The sequence below is a fragment of the Musca domestica genome, unplaced genomic scaffold (genome assembly GCF_030504385.1).
Source record: "Musca domestica strain aabys unplaced genomic scaffold, Musca_domestica.polishedcontigs.V.1.1 14, whole genome shotgun sequence".
Lineage (NCBI taxonomy): Eukaryota > Metazoa > Arthropoda > Insecta > Diptera > Muscidae > Musca > Musca domestica.
In genome coordinates, this window is record NW_026712192.1 from 5,001,289 (window position 1) to 5,024,296 (window position 23,008).

General features: G+C 39.3%; 1 protein-coding gene across 1 annotated transcript; it reads left to right on the top strand.

Annotated features, from left to right (window-relative positions):
* The first annotated feature begins 1,856 nt into the window (after nt 1-1,856).
* Nucleotides 1,857-21,978, top strand: LOC101897199 (hornerin). The gene is made up of 3 exons (XM_059119005.1): nt 1,857-2,006; nt 2,060-3,189; nt 20,880-21,978. The coding sequence occupies exons 1-3, from the start codon at nt 2,004-2,006 to the stop codon at nt 21,961-21,963; spliced, it is 2,217 nt and encodes a 738-aa protein (XP_058974988.1). The 5' UTR covers nt 1,857-2,003; the 3' UTR covers nt 21,964-21,978.
* The last annotated feature ends 1,030 nt before the right edge of the window (nt 21,979-23,008 follow it).

Here is a 23,008-nt window from a genome sequence, read left to right on the forward strand (position 1 = left end):
GACATTTTGATGATTTCAGCGAAGTTCGAAATGGATACTACAGCCTAAGACAGACAATTTCAAATTACGTATTTAGAGCTCGTAATGGAAACTACAGTCTGTGACAGGAAATTGTCTATGCAGGTCCAGGTCTTCGTATAGGCCCCATATATCAGTACCTCCCCATATTCGGTATTTTGACGATTTTAGGTACAATACTTACCGAAATTGTTTGAGATGTTGTATTTGAAGTTCGTAATGGATGCCTCAGCCTGTGACAGAAAAAAGTCAATGCTGGTCCTGGTCTTTGAACAGCTCCCATATAACGGTACCTCCCTATGTACGATATTTTTATGATTTTAGCTACTTTATTGACCGTTTATTTCAACTTTCGAATTTGAATGTGGTAATGGCTTATGACAAACAATGCCTATGTAGGTCCACGTCGTATACACCCCAATATAACTACTATCTTCACCCCAATATAACTACTATCTTCGGTATTTTAAAAATTGTAACAGCATTTTTTAAGGATTTTATTTTTTGAAAATTTCCAAATTGGTTCCAAATGCTGGAGGGAGTTACTGCATTTTAACTTGTTGTTATATATGTTCTCCACAGCCGTAATATGCAATCCGTAACAACGACATTCGGGGGAATATATAAAAAACTGCTCAGAAATACCTTTGCCAAATTTTATAGAGATAGGTTCGTATATGGATATACACCACATGGGTAATAAAAGCTCGAATCAAAAAGGCACAAATGCATCGGAGAATTTAGTAAACATCGATCTTGAGGAGAATATTCGCTTCATATATCAGTCCTTTTGGACTTTAAATTATAACTATGATCATAGTTGGTATGATTAAATTCTCACAAATTCTCCATAAAAACTTTTATTTGTTATGTGAAGCTTTACTAAATATGCAAAGTGGTGTAGTCGGCGCCGCACGGTTTTAAAATTAATCAAACACACAGTTTATTGTCATTTGATCTTGCTGGCCAGTGCAAATAGCCGAAACGGGAGATTAGGCTCCCGGGAAATGAATCGATTGTGGCATGTGCAGTGTGTGCCGTTGCACCGTCCGGTTTCAACCACATGTTTTCCAATCCCAACTCGTCAAGTTGCGGCAAAAAGAAGTCGCTGATCACCATTCACAGCAACCATTTGGCCCGAATACAAACAGTTTACGAACTTTTCGATACCAAAGATCTCATTATCGATAAATTGAAAATGTAAGGCCACTTTCATACTTCAGCTTTAATAAAAATTGGACTATAGACTTCCCAAATTATCGTTGTCTCAATCATCTAGGCTTTCTTATCATCTAGTCCCATATAATATCACGACAAGTATAGAAGATTAGCATTCAGAGACTTTTTTAATTTTGGCTGTAACCATTTGAGCCATTTATGGAGCCAGTCTGTCTATTCTAGCCATTTAATACCAAGTGAATATTATGTGGTCTTCAAATTTTAGTATGAGTTTAACTACGCAATTCGAAATTGGAATCGATTGGCTGAGATGAATAAAAATAACTGGATTGTCTATATAGACCATGAGATAGATACAATAATAACGGATCACAATTACAGGAAGAATGCAAAAAATCCCAATTGCCAGCACAATTGCTCTGAATATCTGAAATCGACAATGGAGATCGAAAATATTCCATATTGTTTAATCGAGACCGTTAAACGTGTACCGGGCAAACAATCGAAAATGCATTTATTTCTTCGATTTGATTACAAACGTTGATTCTAATTTATAAAGCCATTACCAGGCACGCATGCGCAATGAACGAAGTCTAGTATTCTATCCTGTACCGGTTTCAATACTTACCATGTCAATGTGATAAATGTTAACCGATTCGTTCTATACAAATTCGAGTTGACACCTTTAGAAGATTTTTCGATTTTCGTATAAAAGTCAAGAGATTACTGGATTACGGCATCAGTTAGCAGATATTTAATCGTTAGATCGATAGCAGTCCCACAGAGGAAGATACTCCTGAAATAAAATGGTAAGTTTACAATATTTTATTGTAAGATGTAACTTAATCTGATATATTTTTAGAAAACCCTTATAATTTGCATTGTTGCTTTGCTGTCCGTCTCCTCGACTCATGGCATAAGCAATCAATACTTGCCTCCACTTGAGGGTAGAGCCTCCAGTATTTCAGCTGTGAAAGCTGTTCCGGTCAAAACGAGCTTTGTTCAAGCAGCCTCGGCACCAGCCGTACATTATGCCGCTCCTGCTGCTATTTCTCATGGTCATGGTGGTAGTTTCTCGTCTGGCAGCCATTCGGGAGGTTTCACTCAGGCTGCATCTGCACCAGCACCACGACATGCAGCCCCTGCTCCCCACTACTCGGCTCCTGCTGCAACATATCATGTAGCATCTGCTCCAGCTGCTCACTACTCCGCTCCCGTTGTAACCCATCACCATGTAGCAGCATCTGCGCCAGTTCCTCATTATTCAGCTCCTGCTGCAGCTCCTCATTATGCTGCACCAGCAGCATCAGCCCCAGTTGCCCACTATGCTGCTCCTGCCGCTGTGGCACCAGCACCACGACATGTCGCTCCAGCTCCTCATTACGCTGCTCCAGCAGCTTCTGCACCAGCTCCCCATTATGCCGCACCCGCAGCAATTTCAAATCCTGCACCACATCGTTTCTCGTCTGCAGCTAGTCCTCAGGTTAGTGTAACCTTTATTCAAGCTGCATCTGCACCAAAACAACACGTTGCCCATGGCCATGGTGGTGGTCACTCCGCAGGATTTGTTCAAGCTCCCTCTGCACCAGCACCTCGATATGCTGCCCCTGCTGCCGTTTCTCCAGCTCCTCATTTCTCTGCTCCAGCTGCGGTACATGGCCACAGCGGTGGTCACTCTACCGGTTTTGTGCAAGCTGCTCCAGCTCCTCGTCATGCAGCTCCAGCTTTCCACTACTCTGCTCCCGCTGCAACATATCATCATGCAGCATCTGCTCCAGCTCCTCACTATTCCGCTCCAGCTGTAACACATCACCATGCAGCATCTGCTCCAGCTCCAGCTCCACGCTACTCAGCTCCAGCTGCTGGATTTGGTAGTGCCCATGCTGCTTCAGCTCCAGCTGTCAGTTATGCGGCTCCAGCCATTCACGACAACGGCTATCACGGCAATGAAGTTGGCACCAAATACGCGGCTAATGGTGGCTATTTGATTTTGTAAATCATTTTATGTAAGAAATATACGAGCTAGACATAGTAATAAAATTCCAAATATTGTAACAAAAATTGTCAAAGGATTTTGGTGATCTTAGTTTCTGAGGGGGGGAAGAAGCTCCGTTTACAAAAAAAAAATAATAATGGTAACAAGTGTAGTAAGCTCGGACGGGCCTAACTTTAAATACCCTTCAACATTTGGAATGATCTTGAAAATTAATAAAAACCAGTAAAGAAAGTCTTAAAGGCGGGCGGAGCCGACTTTATGATACCATACCACTTTGATAATTTAGTAGAGCCCCATAAAACAATTAATAGTTTTTATGGGAGAATTCAATCATATACGCTATGATTATAATTATATTTTAAAGTTCAAAGAACTAAATATGCCGAAGCATTTGTATCTTTTAAATTCGGACTTGTATGGCCCATTTGGTGCACAATTAATTTGAAATCGGATAAAGATATATATGGGAGCTATATCCAAATTTGAACCGATCTCGATCAAATTTGGCAAAGATATTTCTGAGCTGTATTTTATATATGTCCGTGAATATCCCTGTTACGGGGTGCATATTACGGATGCGGAGGACAAAAATAACAAATCGAATGAACAATATATGTATATGGGAGCTATAGCTATATGTGAACCGATTTCGATCAAATTTGGCTTACTTATTTTCAGGCTTAATTTGGCTGTATGCGCAAAATTCCATAATATTCGGGCTGATATTACACGTTTGGTGCACAATAAAAGGCAAATCGGACGAAGATATATATGGGAGCTATATCCAAATCTGAACCAATCTCGATAAAATTTGGCACAGATATTTCTGAGCTGTATTTCATATATTTCCCTGAATATCGTTGTTACGGAGTGCATATTACGGCTGTGGGTAACAAATATAACAATTCGGATGAACACTATATATGGGAGCTATAGCTATATCTGAACGAATCTTCACCAAATTTGACGTACTAGCTTTTAGACTCAATTCGGTCGTAAGTGCCAAATTTCATCTCATTTGGACAAATATTAAACGTTTGGTGCACAATAAAATGTAAATCGGACGAAGTTATATATGGGAGCTATATCCAAATCGGAATCGATCTTGATAAAATCTAGCAAATGCATTACTGAGCTGTATTTCATATATTTCCCTGAATATCCTTGCTACGGAGTGCATATTGAGGATGCGGAGGACAAAAATAACAAATCGGATGAAAAATATATATGGGAGCTATAGCTATATCTGACCCAATTTCGATCAAATTTGGCTTACTTACAGGCCTAATTTGATTGTATGTGCAAAATTCCATACTATTCGGGCTGATATTACACGTTTGGTGCACAGTAAAAGGCAAATCGGACGAAGATATATATGGGAGCTATATCTAAATATTGACCGATTAACTCGTCCTTGGGTCAAACAAATGATTTGTGCAAAATTTCATTTGGATATGGCAATAAATGCGAACTGGACAAACGGACGGACCGACATGCATAAATCGACTCAGAATGTGATTCTATGGAGATCATCAAAAGGAACTATGGGTCTATCTCGTTTCCTTTTGCCTGTTACAAACAAATTCACAAAGACATAATACCCTGACCACCTTGTGGTGTAGGGTATACAAATTAAGGCGTTTGACTTTGTTGCAGTTTTTTATCTCACCCTGTATATGGGAGCTATATCTGTATCGATTCTTTAATGTGCTTGCTTCTAGACTAAATTCAGTCCGATGTGACAAAATTCAGGTCATTTGTTCTGATACTGGTCATTTAGTGCACACTTAATCCGAAATCGGTTGAAGATATATATACGGGAGCTGTACCTAAATTTGAACCGATTCTCACCAATTTCAATAGGGTTCGTCCTTGGGCCAAACAAATATCGTTTGTAAAATTTCATTTCAATCGGATAATAAATGCGACCTGCATTTTTTTCACAAAAATACATGGACAGACGGACTGACTGACATGCATTTGACTCAGAAAATGATTCTATGAAGATCCTCAAAAGTAACTATGGGCCTATCTCGCTTCCTTTTGGCTGTTACAAACAAATTCACAAAGACAAAGTATAAAAATCCAAATCCACATTACCCCACGGAATAAGGTTAGGTTGAAAAGAGGGTCGAAGCAATTCACCGCATGTCCTGTTGGGCATACACTTAAACCAGTATAGGCCTGTTGTGCGCTCTAGACTAAGAGTTTTTGAAGAAGGTGGGCAATTTACTTTCTGTTATATTTGAAATTCAGTTGCCTTTATGAAATTTCTTAACTGTCTTATATCATTTACCATGGTCTGATTAAGGTCTGGTATGGAGTCGTTCCCTTAGGATTGGGATCTGATATTTACAAACGATGGGCATTGGCAGAGAAAATATTCCAATTCTCCACGAAATTAGTATGTAGAGTTCGTAATGGGTACTATCTTCTGTGACAGAATATTGTCTATACAGGAGTAGCTCCTCAATAATTGATGATTTTTATTTCTGAAACTGGTTTTGTTCTATTTTCCAATGCTACTTGCAAGCAAATAGGCAAATGTTTTAATTTCAAAACGACGATAACGTCAATAACAAATTTGTCTACAAATCTAATAGAAACCTGAATAATAAATTAAAAGAAGTGGTATCATTGAACCTGCTAAAATACACCTTAAATTAATTTAGTGCCAAATAAAATTTGTTGGTGCAATTTAAGTATTTCAGAATTAATATATTTTTGTATTTTTAAATTTATCACTTTCATGGACAGAAAGAATGTCATTGGAACAGTGAAAGCTTTTATATATAAAACTATTTGTTAAATAAGCGACATTTTGGCAGGCATAGCATCACTTTCTAGGTTTTAAGATAACACCAACAATTTATTTATTGCATTAGGGCCCTGCAAAAACCATTACAAATTGGATAATCCATTATTTGCAAAAGAACATGTCACTAGATATATGTAGTTACTTCTTGACCAGAAATATGTAATTATCCTTGTGGCTATTAAGGGTTAGAAAGTTGAGTAATTTCCTCGTTCGATGTAATTTAAGCTTAGAATCGGACACAAAAACATAAGAATTACATTGGGAAATCGAAAATACAAAAAAATGTTTGAATTTAAATAGAAAACTTGTATTACAAGTATTTTTTGTAAAAATACATTATCGCAGGTTAGTTTTAAAAAACTTGAAATGATATTGAAATCATTTCTCGTTAAGTTCATTAGTTCGACGTTTTAAACCTAACAAGAAACACAGTAATAAGCTATCATATAACGTGTTAATCAAATGATTGATGAAATAAATTTCTGACGTCGTCTGAAAGTGGATACATTTTTTAAATTTTTTTCATAAACAGGTTCATACTTTTACTTTCATTAGCTAAAATGTATACATGCATTACGAGACGACATAAAAATATGACGTCGTTAATATAAATGTACCCTATATGAAAAACAATTAAAGAAAGTCTTAAAGTCGGGCGGGGCCGATTTTATGATATCCTACACCACTTTGCTAATTTAGTAGAGCTCCACATAACAATTAAAAGTTTTTATGGGAGAATTCAATCATACACGCTATGATTATAATTATAATTTAAATTTTAAAGGACTAAATAGACCGAAGCATTTGTATCTTTTAAATTCGGAATTGTATTGCCCATTTGATATATATGGGAGCTATATCCAAATCTAAACCAATCTTGATAAAATTTGGCAAGGATATTTCTGCGCTGTATTTCATATATTTCCCTGAATATCGTTCTTACGGAGTGCATATTACGGCTGTGGGTAACAGATATAACAAATCGGATGAACAATATATATGGGAGCTTTAGCTATGTCTGAACCGATCTTCACCAAATTTGACATACTAGCTTCTCGACTCAATTCGGTCGTAAATGCCAAATTTCATCCCATTTGGGCAAATATTAGACGTTTGGTGCACAATAAAAAGTAAATCGGACGAAGTTATATATGGGAGATATATCCAAATCCGAACCGATCTCGATAAAATTAAGCAAAGGTATTTCTGAGCTGCATTTGATATATTTCCCCAAATATTGTTGTTGTTGTTGCATATTACGGCTGCGGAGGACTAAAATAACAAATAGGATGAACAATATATATTGGAGCTATAGCTATATCTGAACCGATTTCGATAAAATTTGGCATACTTATTTTCAGGCCTAATTGTATGGTTGTATAGTTGTATGTGCAAAATTCCATACTATTCGGGCTGATATTACACGTTTGGTGCACAATAAATGGCAAATCGGACGAAGATATTTATGGGAGCTATATCTAAATTTTTACCGATTATATCCAATTTCTATAGGATTCGTCCTTGGGCCAAACAAATCTTGTTTGGAAAATTTCATCTCAATCGGATAATAAATGCGACCTGCATTTTGTTCACAAGAATACATGGACAGACGAGCGGACAGACGGACTGACATGCATAAATCAACTCAGAAAGTGATTCTATGCAGATCATCAAAAGGAAATATGGGTCTATCTCGTTTCCTTTTGCCTGTTACAAACAAATGCACAAAGACATAATACCCTGACCACCTTGTGGTGTAGGGTATAAAAACAACAGAGTAATACGCCATCATATAAAGTGTTCATCAAATGATTGATGAAATACATTTTTGACTGCGGCTAAATGACTGTAAATTCCTTTGGACACGTTTGACGTTAAGCAGGTTTATACTTTTACTTTCATCCGCTAAAACGTAAACATGCATTACGAGACATATAATTATCATATCGTTAATATAAATGTACCCTACATGAAGAGAATATTCGCTAACAAGTAAAGTTAATGGCACAAAGGAGACATAACTCTGACTATGTTTGTGAAATTCAATTGGAGGGTCATCGAGACAATCGAAAATCGAATCGAATCCTTTTTTGTTTGCAATCAAGATGTTTTATGTTTTTTATTAATCGCGTTACATGACAATCTGTAAAATGAGAGTTATTGGTATGTAATTGGAACTAGTAAAATAGTATCAGTCGGTTTTGCCAACAGATGTATACTCCCAGCCTTGAGTTATGAACGTGACAGATTTGGACTATATCGACTACTTCTTGTACTTTATATGAGATATGTGCACATTTTCGGAAAATGGAAATATGCGTCATGTAACAGATATAGCGGACCGAAGTATTCAATTTTCATACTTCATCTAAACAGATTAAAATATACTGGTATGAGCAAAATTTGAAGGAAATCGAACATTCAAATCCAATTTTATGCGAAAACATAAATTCCAACAAATTACATTCATATCAGAATGCTGGTTAAGAGAAATTTTTAGATATAGCAAGTTGTAAAGAATCGCCGACTTGTTTCGCAAGTTATGACAGTTATAAGTTGGCAGATGTATATCATCTTCACAACAGATCTTGTATTAGAAATAATGTCTGTATGTGGGAAATTTGGGGAGATGGATAGATGCATTTGGATACTTTTTTCGAATTCCTTGAGCGTTTTGTTTTTAAAAATCTTGAACCCTATGTGGGGAGGTACCAGAAAAAATGGTCCGATCTCTACCATCTTTATAAGAGATCTTGTGTTGATGAAAATATTGTGAAGCTCCAAGTCTGAATAGAATCGGATCTTAATTTTGCATTTTACGAGCTTCATGATACTCAAAATTTTGACCCTTTGTGGGGGAGGTACCAGAAGGAGCGGACTGATATATTCCATCTTAACATCAGACCTTGAGTTAACTTAAACATTGGCATGTGTGGAATTTAAAGACAATCGGACTCTTATATCACATTTAATAAGAGTTGTAATTATTCAAAATTTTGACCATTTGTGGGGGAGGTACTTGATGGAGTGGACCGATATTGTCCATTTTCACACTTGACCTAGCACTGATGCAAATATTAGGATTCGCAAAGTTCGAGCAAAATCAGATTATCCTTTCTGTGCAATAAATTATTTTCTTTGAAAATTTTGACATTTTGTTTGGGAGGTACCAGAAGGAGTGGACCGATATTGGCCATCTCCGAACTCGATCTAAGTTTGACAAAAATATTACGATGTACCAAGTTTGGACCAAATCGGATATTCCCTTCGAGAGTTATCGTGAGCACCAGCCAGACAGACAGACGGACATCGGTAGATCGACTCCAAATGTTCTGAAACGGATTTGGTCCAAAGAATCCTAGGGTCTAAAACCGTTATTTCAACTAGACACGTTTTGACCGTATCAAATGATATATGCCCTCTGTAGCCATATGGCTGAGGGTATAAAAATGTGTGAAAAAATCATGTTCGTGTAACCCCTAAATGTGAAAATAAACAAGTAAAGAAGCAGCTAAGTTCGGCCGGGCCGAACTTTTAATACCCTCAACCATTTGAAAGGAAATGGAAAAAATTGGAATTGGAAAAAAAAAATTCAATTCATATGGGGGCTATACGAAGACGTGGACCTGCATACGAATTTTTTTGCCATAGGTTGTAGTACCCATTACGAAACAATTCTGGTGAATAATGTTGCTGAAATCATAAAAAATCCGACTATTGGGAGGTACCTTTATGTGGGGGCTATACAAAGACGTGGACTACACATATGGCATACACAAATGTTTGTCATAGGCTGTAGTACCCATTACGAACTTCAAATACGAAATTTGAAATAATTCTGGTGAATAATGTCGCTAAAATCATGAAAATACCGAATATCAGGAGGTAACGCCCATTTACGAACTTAACCTGCCTACTGGTAAACTATGCATGTATGCAAAATTTTAGCCTTCTATCTCAATAAGTTCGAAAGATAGCGTGATTACAACAGACAGACAGACGGATGGGCTTCGCTAGATCGTCTTAGAATTTTACGCGTAATTTGATAGAGGAAGTCAACCGGTTGGTACAGAAGAATAAGAGGTAAAAGTGGCTGGACCATCTAAAGTTTTTACAACATTGGAACCGATATGAGTAAGCTGTGGATAACGGTTAAGTCGCTCTCGAACCCTGGAAAAATGGATAATAGGACCTCAGTCACTTTTAATGACGTAACGGTAACTGATCCAAAGAGGTGCGCTGAGTATTTTAACCTACAATTTGTCGAGCACCCCGAGAGCGACAGGGCGAAGCGAAGAGTACTACGTCGTATCAGATCTCTTCCCGCCGAGGCAAATGTCATGTAACATAGTTAAGTCGCTCTCGAACCCTGGAAATATTAGGATTTGCAAAGTTTCTCTTTCTCTGCAAAAAATATATTTTTTGAAAATTTCAACCATTTGTGGGGGAGGTATAGACCTTGGATTAATATAAATATTGGGATGTGTGAAATTTAAAGACAATGGGACATCACATTCTATGAGAGTTTTTTGACAATTTGTGTCGAAAGGTACTTGATGGAATGTTCCGATATTCTACATTTTCACACCTGACCCAACACTGACGCAAATATTAGGATTTGTAAAGTTGGAGCAAAATCGGATTATCGTTTCCCTATCTGTGCAACAAAAATATGTATATTTTTTGAAAATTTCGACCATTTGTGGGGGAGGTACCAGAAGGAGTGGACCGATTTATTCCATCTTAATACCAGACCTTGGGTTAATATAAATATTGGGATGTGTGAAATTTGGAGACAGTCGGACTCTAACATCACATTTAATGATAGTTGTAATTATTCAAAATTTTGACCATTTGTGGGGGAGGTACTTGACGGAGTTGACCGATATTGTCCATTTTCACACCTGACCTAGCACTAACGCAAATATTAGGATGTCCGATATTGCCCATCTCCGAATTCGATCTAAGTTAGACAAAAATATTACGATGTACCAAGTTATCGTGCGTTATCGTTCGTGCGCACAAGTCAGCCAGACAGAAAGACAGACGGACGGACGGACATCGCTAGATCGACTCTAAATGTTCTGAAACGGATTTTGCCCAAAGAGACCTAGGGTCTAAAACCGTTATTTCGACTAGGCACGTTTTGACCGTATCAAATGATATACCCTCTGTAGCCATATGGCTGAGGGTATAAAAAGCTAAATTGCATTGGAACTGAAATCAGTAATGTGCCAAATATGGAAAAGGTATGGAAGATTGAAACTTGAAAAAGCTTCTAAAATCTTCAAAACACTTTAAATATGAGGGGATTCCGCTCATGTCATTAATACACACCGTCCTCTTTTTATACCCTACACCACAAGGTGGTCAGGGTATTATGTCTTTGTGCATTTGTTTGTAACAGGCAAAAGAAAACAAGATAGACCCATAGTTCCTTTTGATGATCTGCATAGAATCACATTCTGAGTCGATTTATGCATGTCCGTCCGTCTGTCCATGTATTTTTGTAAACAAAGTACAGTTCGCATTTATTGCCCTATCCAGATGAAATTTTGCACAAATCATTTGTTTGTCCCAAGGACGAACCTTATTGAAATTGGAGATAATCGGTCAAAATTTAGATATAGCTCACATATATATGTTCATCCGATTTGCCTTTTATTGTGCACCAAACATGTAATATCAGCCCGAATAGTATGGAATACAACCAACTTAGGGCTGGAAATAGGTATGCCAAATTTGATCGAAATCGGTTCAGATATAGCTATAGCTTCCATATATATTGTTGATCCAATTTGTTATTTTTGTCCTCCGCAGCCGTAATATGCACTCTGTAACAACAATATTTGAGGAAATATATCAAATACAGCTCAGAAATACCTTTGCTACATTTTATCGAGATCGGTTCAGATTTGGATATAGCTCCCATATATAACTTCGTCCTCTTTACCTTTTATTGTGCACCAAACGTCTAATATTTGTCCAAATGGTATGGAATTTGGCACTTACGACCGAATTGAGTCTAGAAGCTTGTATATCAAATTTTGTGAAGATCGGTTCAGATATAGCTATAGCTCCCATATATATTGTTCATTCGATTTGTTATATTTGTTACCCACAGCCGTAATATGCACTCCGTAACAACGATATTCAGGGAAATATATCAAAAACAGCTCAGAAATATCTTTGCCAAATTTTACCGAGATCGGTTCAGATTTGGATATAGCTCCCATATATATTTTTATCCGATTTCAAATTAATTGTGCACCAATCGTCTAATAATTGTCCAAATGGGATGGAATTTGGAACTTATGATCGAATTGAGTCTAGAAACCAGTATGTTAAATTTGTTGGAAATCGGTTCAGACATAGCTATAGCTCCCATATATACTGTTCATCCGATTTGTCATATTTGTTACCCACAGCCGTAATATGCACTCCGTAACAACGATATTCAGGGAAATATATGAAATGCAGCTCAGAAATATCTTTGCCAAATTTTATCGAGATCGCTTCCGTTTTGGATATAGCTCCCATATACATATTTATCCGATTTCAAATTAATTGTGCACCAAATGGGCAATACAAGTCCGAATTCAAAAGATACCAATGCTTCGGCATATTTAGTCCTTTGAACTTTAAATTATAATTATAATATGTATATATCATAGCGTGTATGATTCTCCCATAAAAACTTTTAATTGTTATATGGAGCTCTAGTAAATTAGCAAAGTGGTGTAGGGTTTCATAAAGTCGGCCCCGCCCGACTTTAAGACTTTCTTTACTGATTTTTTATTTAAATAATTTTACAACATTTCGTAACCGGATGGTTTGAAACGTTTTATTTGAAATTCGTAATGGGTGCCAACTGATAACTTTCTATTTAGGTCCCAGTTTTTGGGAGTATATTGGCATATAGGATTGTTAACAAGCAAAAAGTGATATGAGAAAATAATTTCAGGCGGTTATATTCGCATATATTTTCAAATATTTTCATTCCGTCCTTGGTGAAGGATATCAAAAGGCTAACACCTTTCTCCTCGTTCTACTTCTTATTGTGTTATATTAATTTTTCAACCCTTGAAATTGTTTTTGTATGAAACCTATATTAGACGAGGGACTGTATTAACGACTTTAGGTCCTATACCAACTTCAAGCATATATTTGTTTAATATTTTTTCATGTTATGTTTCAAACTATGTTAATTTTCAAACTATTTATGGCGTAATGTCTTCGAATTCGCGTTTAGCTAGTTATTTTAATTTATTTATTGTTTTGTTTGCTTACTATTTTAGTTATTTTTTATTCCCCAAAATTCCCAAATATCTTCATTAAATATACATTATTGTTTTTATTTATGCAATATATCAAAATGTTGACAACGATTTTAAACATCTCCCACAACTACCACTGAATTACGCCCACTCAGAGCATATAACACAAATGTAAGCTGGATCGCATCATGCATCATCAGCTTATAATTATAATTAGTGTTGTCCAATAAATTATAATTATAACTCGCACACAGAAGACGGTATTTGGCGCTTTTGGGGAATTTGTTGTTGTTGTTGTTGTTGTAGCAGTAGTGCATGTATGTGTTTGTGTTCTGCTAATCTGGTTCCAGCTCCAGGTTTAGAAATTCGGCTACTTTAACGGGCTGTAGCCAGAGATCCTCTGGAGTGAGTTGGGTAGGTTTGGCTGAGCAATTAAAAAGGTGTAGCGTATTGTGCGGGCCTGTATCGCACGCCGGGCAGGCGTCACGCACATCTTCATCAATTCGTGCCCAATACGAATTGAGGCGACTACACCATCCTGAACGTAATTGCGCCAAAACTACCCTGGTTTGTCTAGGCAGCTGACGTTCTTCGGCTGCAATGGATGGGGGGTGGACTCCGAGGACGGCATTCACTTTATAACTGCTCATAGCATCCGCGACTGCATCGGTGTGAATGCCACTCAGACCTGCCTGATAGGCTTCTTGATCTAGAGGCTCTCTCTTGTAGCGCTGGACCTCCCTCTCTAGATCATGTATGTCCTTCCTGACACGCCTGGGTGGGGGAGAGTTATCCACCATATGATGGTTGGGATGACTCTCACGGTAACACCCAAGCAGGTACTGCAACGAAAGCATATGATTATGCTGACGTAAGGGAAGGACTTTCGCCTCCTCATGTAGATGGTCCACTGGTGTCATGAGGAGGCACCCTGTCGCAGTTCTCAGGGCAGCGTTCTGGCAGGTCTGGATATTCTTCCACTGCGTAGCACTAGTATTCGCAGACCACACTGGAGCCGCATAGTTGACCACAGACCGACCTATCGCGTTATAAGAGGTCAACAAGGTTTCTTTGTCCGCACCCCAAGAGCTGCCGGCTAGCGCCTTGAGGACCTTGTTCCTACTTTTCATCTTGTCGCAGATAGCTGTGGCTTGCGCGGACGACTTGAACATGCTGTCGAACGTTACCCCAAGAATCTTGGGGTAGTTCGTGGTCGGTATTAAATTCCCCTCGACCTGAACATTCGGCTGTGTTCTCATCTCCGCAGACCATGTGGTAAAGAGTGTGGCCGTTGATTTCGTGGCGGATATTTTCATATTCCTCGCGTGGAAGTATGCGGCAAGCTCCGCGAGATAGGGGTTCAACCTTTCGCATATGCCATCGACCACTGGACCCGACGCCATGATCGTACAATCATCCGCATACGTTACGATCTCAATGCCGTCTGGAGGGCGAGGAATTCCGGAAAGGTAGAGGTTAAACAGTTCCGGAGATATCACCCCGCCTTGGGGAACTCCCTGTTTCACTCTACGGGCTTTGGACTTCTTGTTCCGGAATTCCACGTACGACTGGCGTCCACACATATAGTTGATTATCCAACGTTTCAAACTTGGCCGGAGGGTAGTTCTCTGTACATCCTCAAACAGTGTGGCATGATTGACCGTATCAAATGCCTTTGATAGGTCAAGGGCTACCAACACTGTTCTGTCACACGGCCTGTTCTGGTTCAGTCCTCTACTAATATGTGTGGAAATGGCGTGCAATGCTGTTGTGGTACTATGTTGTGGACGGAATCCATGCTGGTGGTTGGCAACTGTATAGCTTCCTCTAATGCTGGGGAGGAGTAAAGCCTCAAGAGTCTTTGCTACTGGCGACAAAAGCGAAATCGGCCTGTACGATTCGCCTTTACTGGCATCCTTGCCTGGCTTCAGTAGCGGGACCACCCGGCCCATTTTCCAGGTTTCGGGCACTATGTGGGTGGCTAGCGACAAATTGAGAACTTTCGTTAAGTACTCGACTCCCGGCGTATCCAGCTGCTTCAACATTACCATTGAGATTCCGTCCGGGCCCAACGCTTTGGATGACTTAGCGTTACAGATGACATTTGCAACATCACCCATCGTAAACTGTGGTGGTTCCTCCTCGGCGGGAAGAGATCTGATACGACGTAGTACTCTTCGCTTCGCCCTATCGCTCTCGGGGTGCTCGACAAATTGTCGGTTAAAATATTCCGCGCACCTCTTCGGATCAGTCACCGTTACGTCGTTAAAAGTGACTGAGGTCCTATCATCCTTTTTTCCAGGGTTCGAGAGCGACTTAACCGTTACCCACAGCTTACTCATATCGGTTCCAATGTTGCAGCACTTCAGATGGTCTAGCCACTTTTTCCTCTTATGCTCCTGTACCAACCGGTTGACTTCAACTGTCAAATCACTGATTCTAGGATCAGTAGGGTTGGTACGACGGAGATCATCACGCTCGTTTGCTAATCCCGCTGCCTCTGCTGGGAAGTTTGGTCTTATCTCGGGTATTCGACCAGCAGGTATATAGCGAGCGACTGCAGCTCTGATGATGTTTCGGAAAATCCTTTCTGCTACCCGAACATCAGAAGGGTTGGGCAGTTCTCTGAAGCGGCGGTTGGTGAATTCTCTGAACTCTGGCCAGTGAGCTTTCCCATGGTTAAGGAAAGTGCGGCGTTCAGAGGTTATGAAATCGGGCGACCTGCTTATGGAGACGATTATCGGGAGATGGTCTGAGCCAAGAGAAATGACGGGTTGCCAAGTCACGTCATTTATCAGACCGGGTGACACTATGGTTAAGTCTGGCGAACTGTGACACTCTCCTCTTATTCGGGTGGGGGCATCCTCGTTAACCGTGCAAAATGTGGAGCAGTCAATCTGCTCTGCCAGCGCTGATCCCCTCTGGTCATTACCTAGGACGGAATGCCACAACTCATGGTGGGCATTAAAATCCCCTAGTACCAGGCGGTTATTGCCTACCAATAATGGGCTAATATCAGGCAAATAACGCGGTTCACAGCTATTAATCGGCGGGATATACACATTAAGCACCTCTACCTCGGCAGTTCCACACTTGACTGCTACCCCCATACATTCCATGTATGGGTCACTAGAGACTAGCTCAAGCGAGATAGGTCTGTACTGAACAGAATGGTGTAACAGGAACGCTAATCCCCCACCTCCACTTCTGGTGCGATCCTTCCTTAGTACGTTGTAACCATAACAACGTTGTAGGCTGCAATTTTCATTCAGCTTGGTTTCCTGCACCGCTGCGATCTTAATATTCCTCCGACTCATAAATTCCACTATCTCATCAATTTTGCCTCGAAGTCCGTTGCAATTGAATTGCAAGAATGATGCACAATCCGGAGTTGTAACAGCAACATGTGGCGTTAGGTGCTGCGGTGTTGGTTGCTGTTCTGGAGACTGCGGTGGAGTGCCATACTCCGACGACGTCTCTGACGAGGACGACGAAGAAGAGGACTCGCTGGGGACTACGTTACTGCAGCAAGTCGCAACATAATCCCTTTCGCTGTAGTCTCGCAAACGCCTTAATCCGGAACAGTTCTTGAAGTGCACCCACTCTCTGCATCCATTACATCGCACCGAGACAGATCTGTGGTGGATGACGTTCTGACAAACCGAGCAGAACCAAGGTCCGGGGTTTTCCTCAATCCCGGCACGGACCAATAAAATCCGGAGCAACCATTCCGGGATATGCTGCTCCCAATGCAGAAAAATAAACAAACACAAACATGTACATACTGGGTTGGCAGCCGCTGGCCGAAACTGGAATCTTGTTGTTTCGGGTCAATCCGGTATCGTAGAACCCGCTGCCGTGGGATTGGGGAATTTGTTGTCGTTTTGGGTGTTTAACAATTATTCTTATTAGCTCTATTATTGAAACTTGCTTAATATGCTAATGGGGCTTGGTTAAAAATTCCCACTCTTAAGATGATTGTATGGAACAGTGGGGGATTCACCACAGTATGTTAATAATAGATAATTATGCAAAATTTAAACAAATATTGAATATCATAATAATTTTTGGTAAAGGTTTGTTTATTATTTTGTCCCACTGTACAACGTTTTGTTATTGTGATCTGATATTTCGTTTTATTCATCAAATCCAATTCCAGAATATACAATGGGATTATTTCAGAATAGGGTTATTGACTTTATTTAAAAAATAACACTTTAGTTTTATTAAACCACAACCGCAAGCACGAGTATCGAAAACAAAATTTTTGAAATATCATCAGCATTGTATAATTAATCCAATTATAATTTAGAAAACACTAGCAGCTGGTGGATCGAAGACCAAGAAAAGTAGCAAGTTTAACTCAAACAAACTGTAAGACACCAACTGAACACAATGCCCTTCGCTATCCCATTTTGATTTTTATGCATTAAAAATTTTATATACGAAATTTAGGCTGTAAGTTCGGCCGGCCACCATTTGGTACAAATTTAGCAATTTTCAAATAAAAAAATAAAATCCGTTAAAAATTCTGTTAAAATCTTAAAAATACCGAATGTAGCCGTATATTAGGATCTATACGACAACGTGGACCTGCATAGGCAACTTTTGTCAGAAGCTATTACAATATTCAAATGCGAAACTTGAAAAAAATCTGTTTATAATGTAGCTAAAATCATCAAAATACCGAATATAGGGAGGTACCATGGGTGTTATAAAACGTGGACCTGCACAGACAATTTTCTGACATAGGCTGTAGTGTCCATTACGAACTTCAAATGCGAAATTTGAAATAGTTCCGGTAAATAAGGTCGCTAAAATCATAAAAATACCAAATATCGGAGGTACCGTTATATGGGGCCTATACGAAGACGTGGACCTGCACAGACAATTTTCTGTCATAGACTGTAGTATTCACGAACTTCAAATACTAAATTTGAAATAGTCCCGGTAAATAATGTCGCTAAAATCATCAAAATACCCAATATCGGGGGTACCGTTAAATGGGCCTATAGGAAGACGTGGACCTGCATAGACAATTTTCTGTCATAGGATGTAGTATTTATTGCGAACTTCAAATACTAAAATTTAAATAGTTCCGGTAAATAATGTCTCTAAAATCATCAAAATACCGAATATCGGGGGGTACCGTTATATGGGGGCTATACGAAGACGTGGACCAACATGGCTCATTTTCTGTCTTAGGATGTAGTGTCTATTACGAACTTCAAATGCCAAATTTGAAACACTTCCCGTAAATAATGTCGCTAAAATCATGATAATACCGAATATCGGGAGGTACCGTTATATGGGGGCTGTGCAAAGTCGTGGACCTGCACATACAATCTCCTGTCATAGGCTGTAGCATCCATTTCGAACTTCAAATACCAAATTTGAAACAATTCCGGTAAATAATGTCGCTAAAATCATCAAAATACCGAATATCGGGAGGTACCATTATATAGGGGCTATACGACGACGTGGACCTACATTGCCCATTATCAGTACAAAAAGTCCTGCAGACTCTAACTTCGTTCGGAAGTTAGAGTGATTTCCACAGACGGACAGACGGATAGACGGACGGACGGACGAACATTGCTAAATCGACATATAATTTCATGCTGATCAAGAATATATATACTATGTGGGGTCTAAAATTTATATTTCGAGGTGTTACAAACGGAATGACAAACTTAATATACCCTCCTTACTATGGTGGAGGGTATAAAAACAAATTCAATAAAATATTAAAATAGCATCAGATGTATACCCCCAGCCTTTAGGTTATGATTATTCAAACTGTTGACCCTTCCGATGCAGTTGGCCAATATTGACCAATTCGTATCTGACCTAAGACTGTTATACAGGGTGAGATTAAAAAAACTGTTAAACATTTTTTACATTTTTATACCCTCCACCAAAGTATGGAGGGTATTTTAAGTTTGTCATTCCGTGTGTAACACCTCCTACAGCCTATGACAGGAGATTGTCTGTGCAGGTCCACGACTTCGCACAGCCTCCATATAATGATACCTCCCGGTATTCGGTATTTTCATGATTTTAGAGACATTATTTACCGGAACTATTTCAAATTTAGTATTTGAAGTTCGTAATGGATACTACAGCCTATGACAGAAAATAGTCTTAGTAGGTCCACGTCTTCGTACAGCCCCCACATAACGGTACCTCCTAATATTCGGTATTTTGATGATTTTAGCGTCATTATTCACCGGAGTAGTTTTAAATTACGTATTTAGAGTTCGTAATGGGAACTACAGTCTGTGACAGAAAATTGTCTATGCTGGTCCAGGTCTTCGTATAGACCCCATATATCAGTACCTCCCTATATACGGTATTTCGACGATTTTAGGTACAACACTCACTGAAATTGTTTGAGATGTCGTATTTAAAGTTAGTAATGCATGCTACAGCATGTGACAGAAAATTGTCTATGCAGGTCCAGGTCTTCTTATAGCCCTCATATAATGGTACTTCCCGGTATTTTGTTGACTTCGGCAATATTATTCACCGGATTCGTTTCAAATTTCGTATTGAAAGATCTTAATGGGTACCAAAACCTAGGACAAAAATTTCATATGCAGGTCCACGTCTTCGTATAGTCCCCATACAACGGTTTTCATTTAAGTGGTATTTTTTGGAATTTTTTGGAATTTTTAAAGTTTCTTCTAAATGGTGGAGGTTATTAAAAGTTCGGCCCGGTCGAACTTAGCTACTTTTTACTTGTTTTAAAATGTTTAAATTTTTATAGAATAGCATGACTGTAGTCAGATAAGTTCTACTAGTTTCAATTGTCTATAGCATTGCTTAGGTATGAATAACAATTTTCTTACCTCACCCGAAACTGACTAACTCAGCCAAAGCATAAGCAAAGTCCACTCTTTGCCATTTAGTTATACATTATAGCAAGTGAAATTGATTTAGATATAATTTCAACTCAATTCTTTTGTTAGGCATCCAGAATTGATTCTAGATGCACCTATGAATAGACTAAAAACAATAAAATCTAATACCAACTAGTTTTGCTTGACTTTCTGAGTATCGGGGTTGGCGATCTCTTTATGAGTTCGTTTAACGTGGATGTGTGTGTGTGTTGGATACATTTATCTCGACGCCACTGATTGTTATCATCATCCATACTTGCCACTATTATGCTGGAAGATGTTGAGCAACTTGTCAGGTAGCTTTCTTAAGACGTACAAAGCGTATAATTAACTTAGTTTAAAAATATTCTATCTTTCTTTTCGGCTATTTTGCCATAGTCGTTGGCCACTAACACCCAAATGACTATTATTCAGATCAATTCCGAGAAATAATTTGGCCAACAACAAGAAAACATTCAAAAAACAAAAAATAATTCATTAAAAGCAATTAATCCATAGAACTTCGAAAAAGAACACACAATAAATATTCGCAAAACAAAAATGGCAACAATGGCAGCGCTGAGCATCTATGAAAGGAACTGAATTATTAGACCACATCATTACCGAGATTCTTGTCGTACATCACGTTTTTAGCATAACTTGTGGTGTATAAAAATAACAAAAAATCCATAATAAGTTATCAGTTATAGTTATTTCACTCAAGGGAACAGAAGTAACTTGTCGAAACACCAGCATCATGGTAAGAATGGCGCCCAACGTGAGAAATGTGTTAGCAAATTTTTAATAAACTTTTATTTGCAGAAGCTCTTTGTTGTAACTTTGTCCGTTTTGGTTTCTGCCGCTTTGGGAGGACAATTGAGTAGCACTTATTTGCCACCCCATCAGGGTAGTGCATCGGCTCATTCAGCCAGTTTTGCTGCTGCTCCTTCTTCACAATATCTGGCTCCAGCTGCATCGGCCCCAGCTAGCAGTTATGCTACATCTGGTGGCTTCTCATCATCGGCTGGCCATTTCTCGGCCCCTGCTGCAGCCAAACCCTCTAGACAATATTTGGCACCCGCTGCTTCTGCCCCAGCTGTAAGCTTTGCTTCACATGGAAGTAGTTCAGGTGGTTTCTCATCTGGTGGTCATCATGCCGGAGGTTTCTCCGCTGGTGGACATCATGCTGGAGGTTTCTCATCCGGTGCTGGTCATCATGCCGGAGGTTTCTCATCCGGTGCTGGTCATCATTCCGGAGGTTTCTCCGCTGGTGGTTCCAGTGGCTTCGCCGTCGGTGCTGCTTCTAAACCATCGAAACAATATTTAGCTCCCGCCGCTTCTGCTCCAGCTGTCAGTTATTCGGCTCCTTCTGTTGGTTTCTCGGGCGCTGCTTCTGCTCCCGCTGCTCACTATTCTGCTCCAGCTGCTACTTCATTTGGTGGCTCCAGTGGTTTCTCGGTTGGTGCTGTTTCGAAGCCATCAAATCAATATTTGGCTCCAGCTGCCTCAGTACCCGTTGTTCACCACGCTGCTCCCGCTGTACACCATGCCGCTCCCGCTGTTCACCATTCCGCTCCCGCTGTTCATCCCGCTGTTCATCACGCTGCTGTATCTCATGGTCATGGTGGTAGTTTTTCATCAGGTTCTCATTCTACTGGCTTCAGTCACGCTGCATCTGCCCCCGCTGTTAGTTACTCAGCACCTGCAGCCAGTTTCTCTGCTCCAGCTGCTCATTACTCCGGCAGCTCAGTGGGTACTCAGTATGCTGCCAATGGTGGTTATGTCCGCCACTAGAGTGTCATATAGTGTGTGATTTCAAAGTAAATGTGATCTTATAATAAATGCCGAATTAGTTATTGAAAACGAACTTGAAGCTTTGATATTAGTGTTACTGGGTGGTTCCTATGCTATATAATGAATCCATCTTTGCAACATTCTCCACGAAAGATTGCCTTCAGAGCTGGATGTAGATTGCCTTCATAGCTTCAGAGCGAGTGAAAAATACTTACGAGCGGGGTTGCTTGAAAATTTCGTATTGTAAAAGAGGTTTATTCTCCATTTTTTATAACCTACACCACATAGTGGTAAGTATATAATGTATTTGTGCATTTGTTTGTAACAGGGAGAAGGAAGCAAGATACCCCTTAGTTACTTTTGAGGATCTGCATAGAATCACTTTTTGAGTCGATTTATGCATGTCAGTCCGACTGTCCGTCCATGTATTCTTGTGAACAAAATGCAGGTCGCATTTATTATCCGATTGAGATGAAATTTTGTAAACAATATTTGTTTGGCCCAAGGACGAACCCTATTGAAATTGGCGATATCGATCGAAGCAGATTTAGATATAGCTCCCATATATCTCCAACCGATTATCAGTCCAAATGACCTGAATTTTGGTGCATCCCATCCGATTTGACGGTTAAGTCCCCAACATTCGTAATATGCACCCCACAAGAATGGTGTTTGGTATCGGATACAACCCAGAAATACCTCTGCCAAATTGTATCAAGATCGGTTCAAATTTGGATATAGCTCCTATATATATCTTCAAACGATTTCGGGTTAATTGTGCACCAAATGGCCAATATCGGTGCAAATGAATTTTGAATTTTGGCACATCTGACCTATTTAAGTCTAGAAGTAAGTACATTAAATTTGGAGAAAATCGGTTCAGATATAGATATAGCTCCCATATATATGTTTCATTCGATTTGGTGTTTAAGTCCCTTACATTCGACAACAATGATGAATCTGTTACCAGATACATTATAGAGCTCCAAAATACCTTTCCAAATTTTATCGAGATCGGCTAAGATTTGGATATAGCTCCGATATA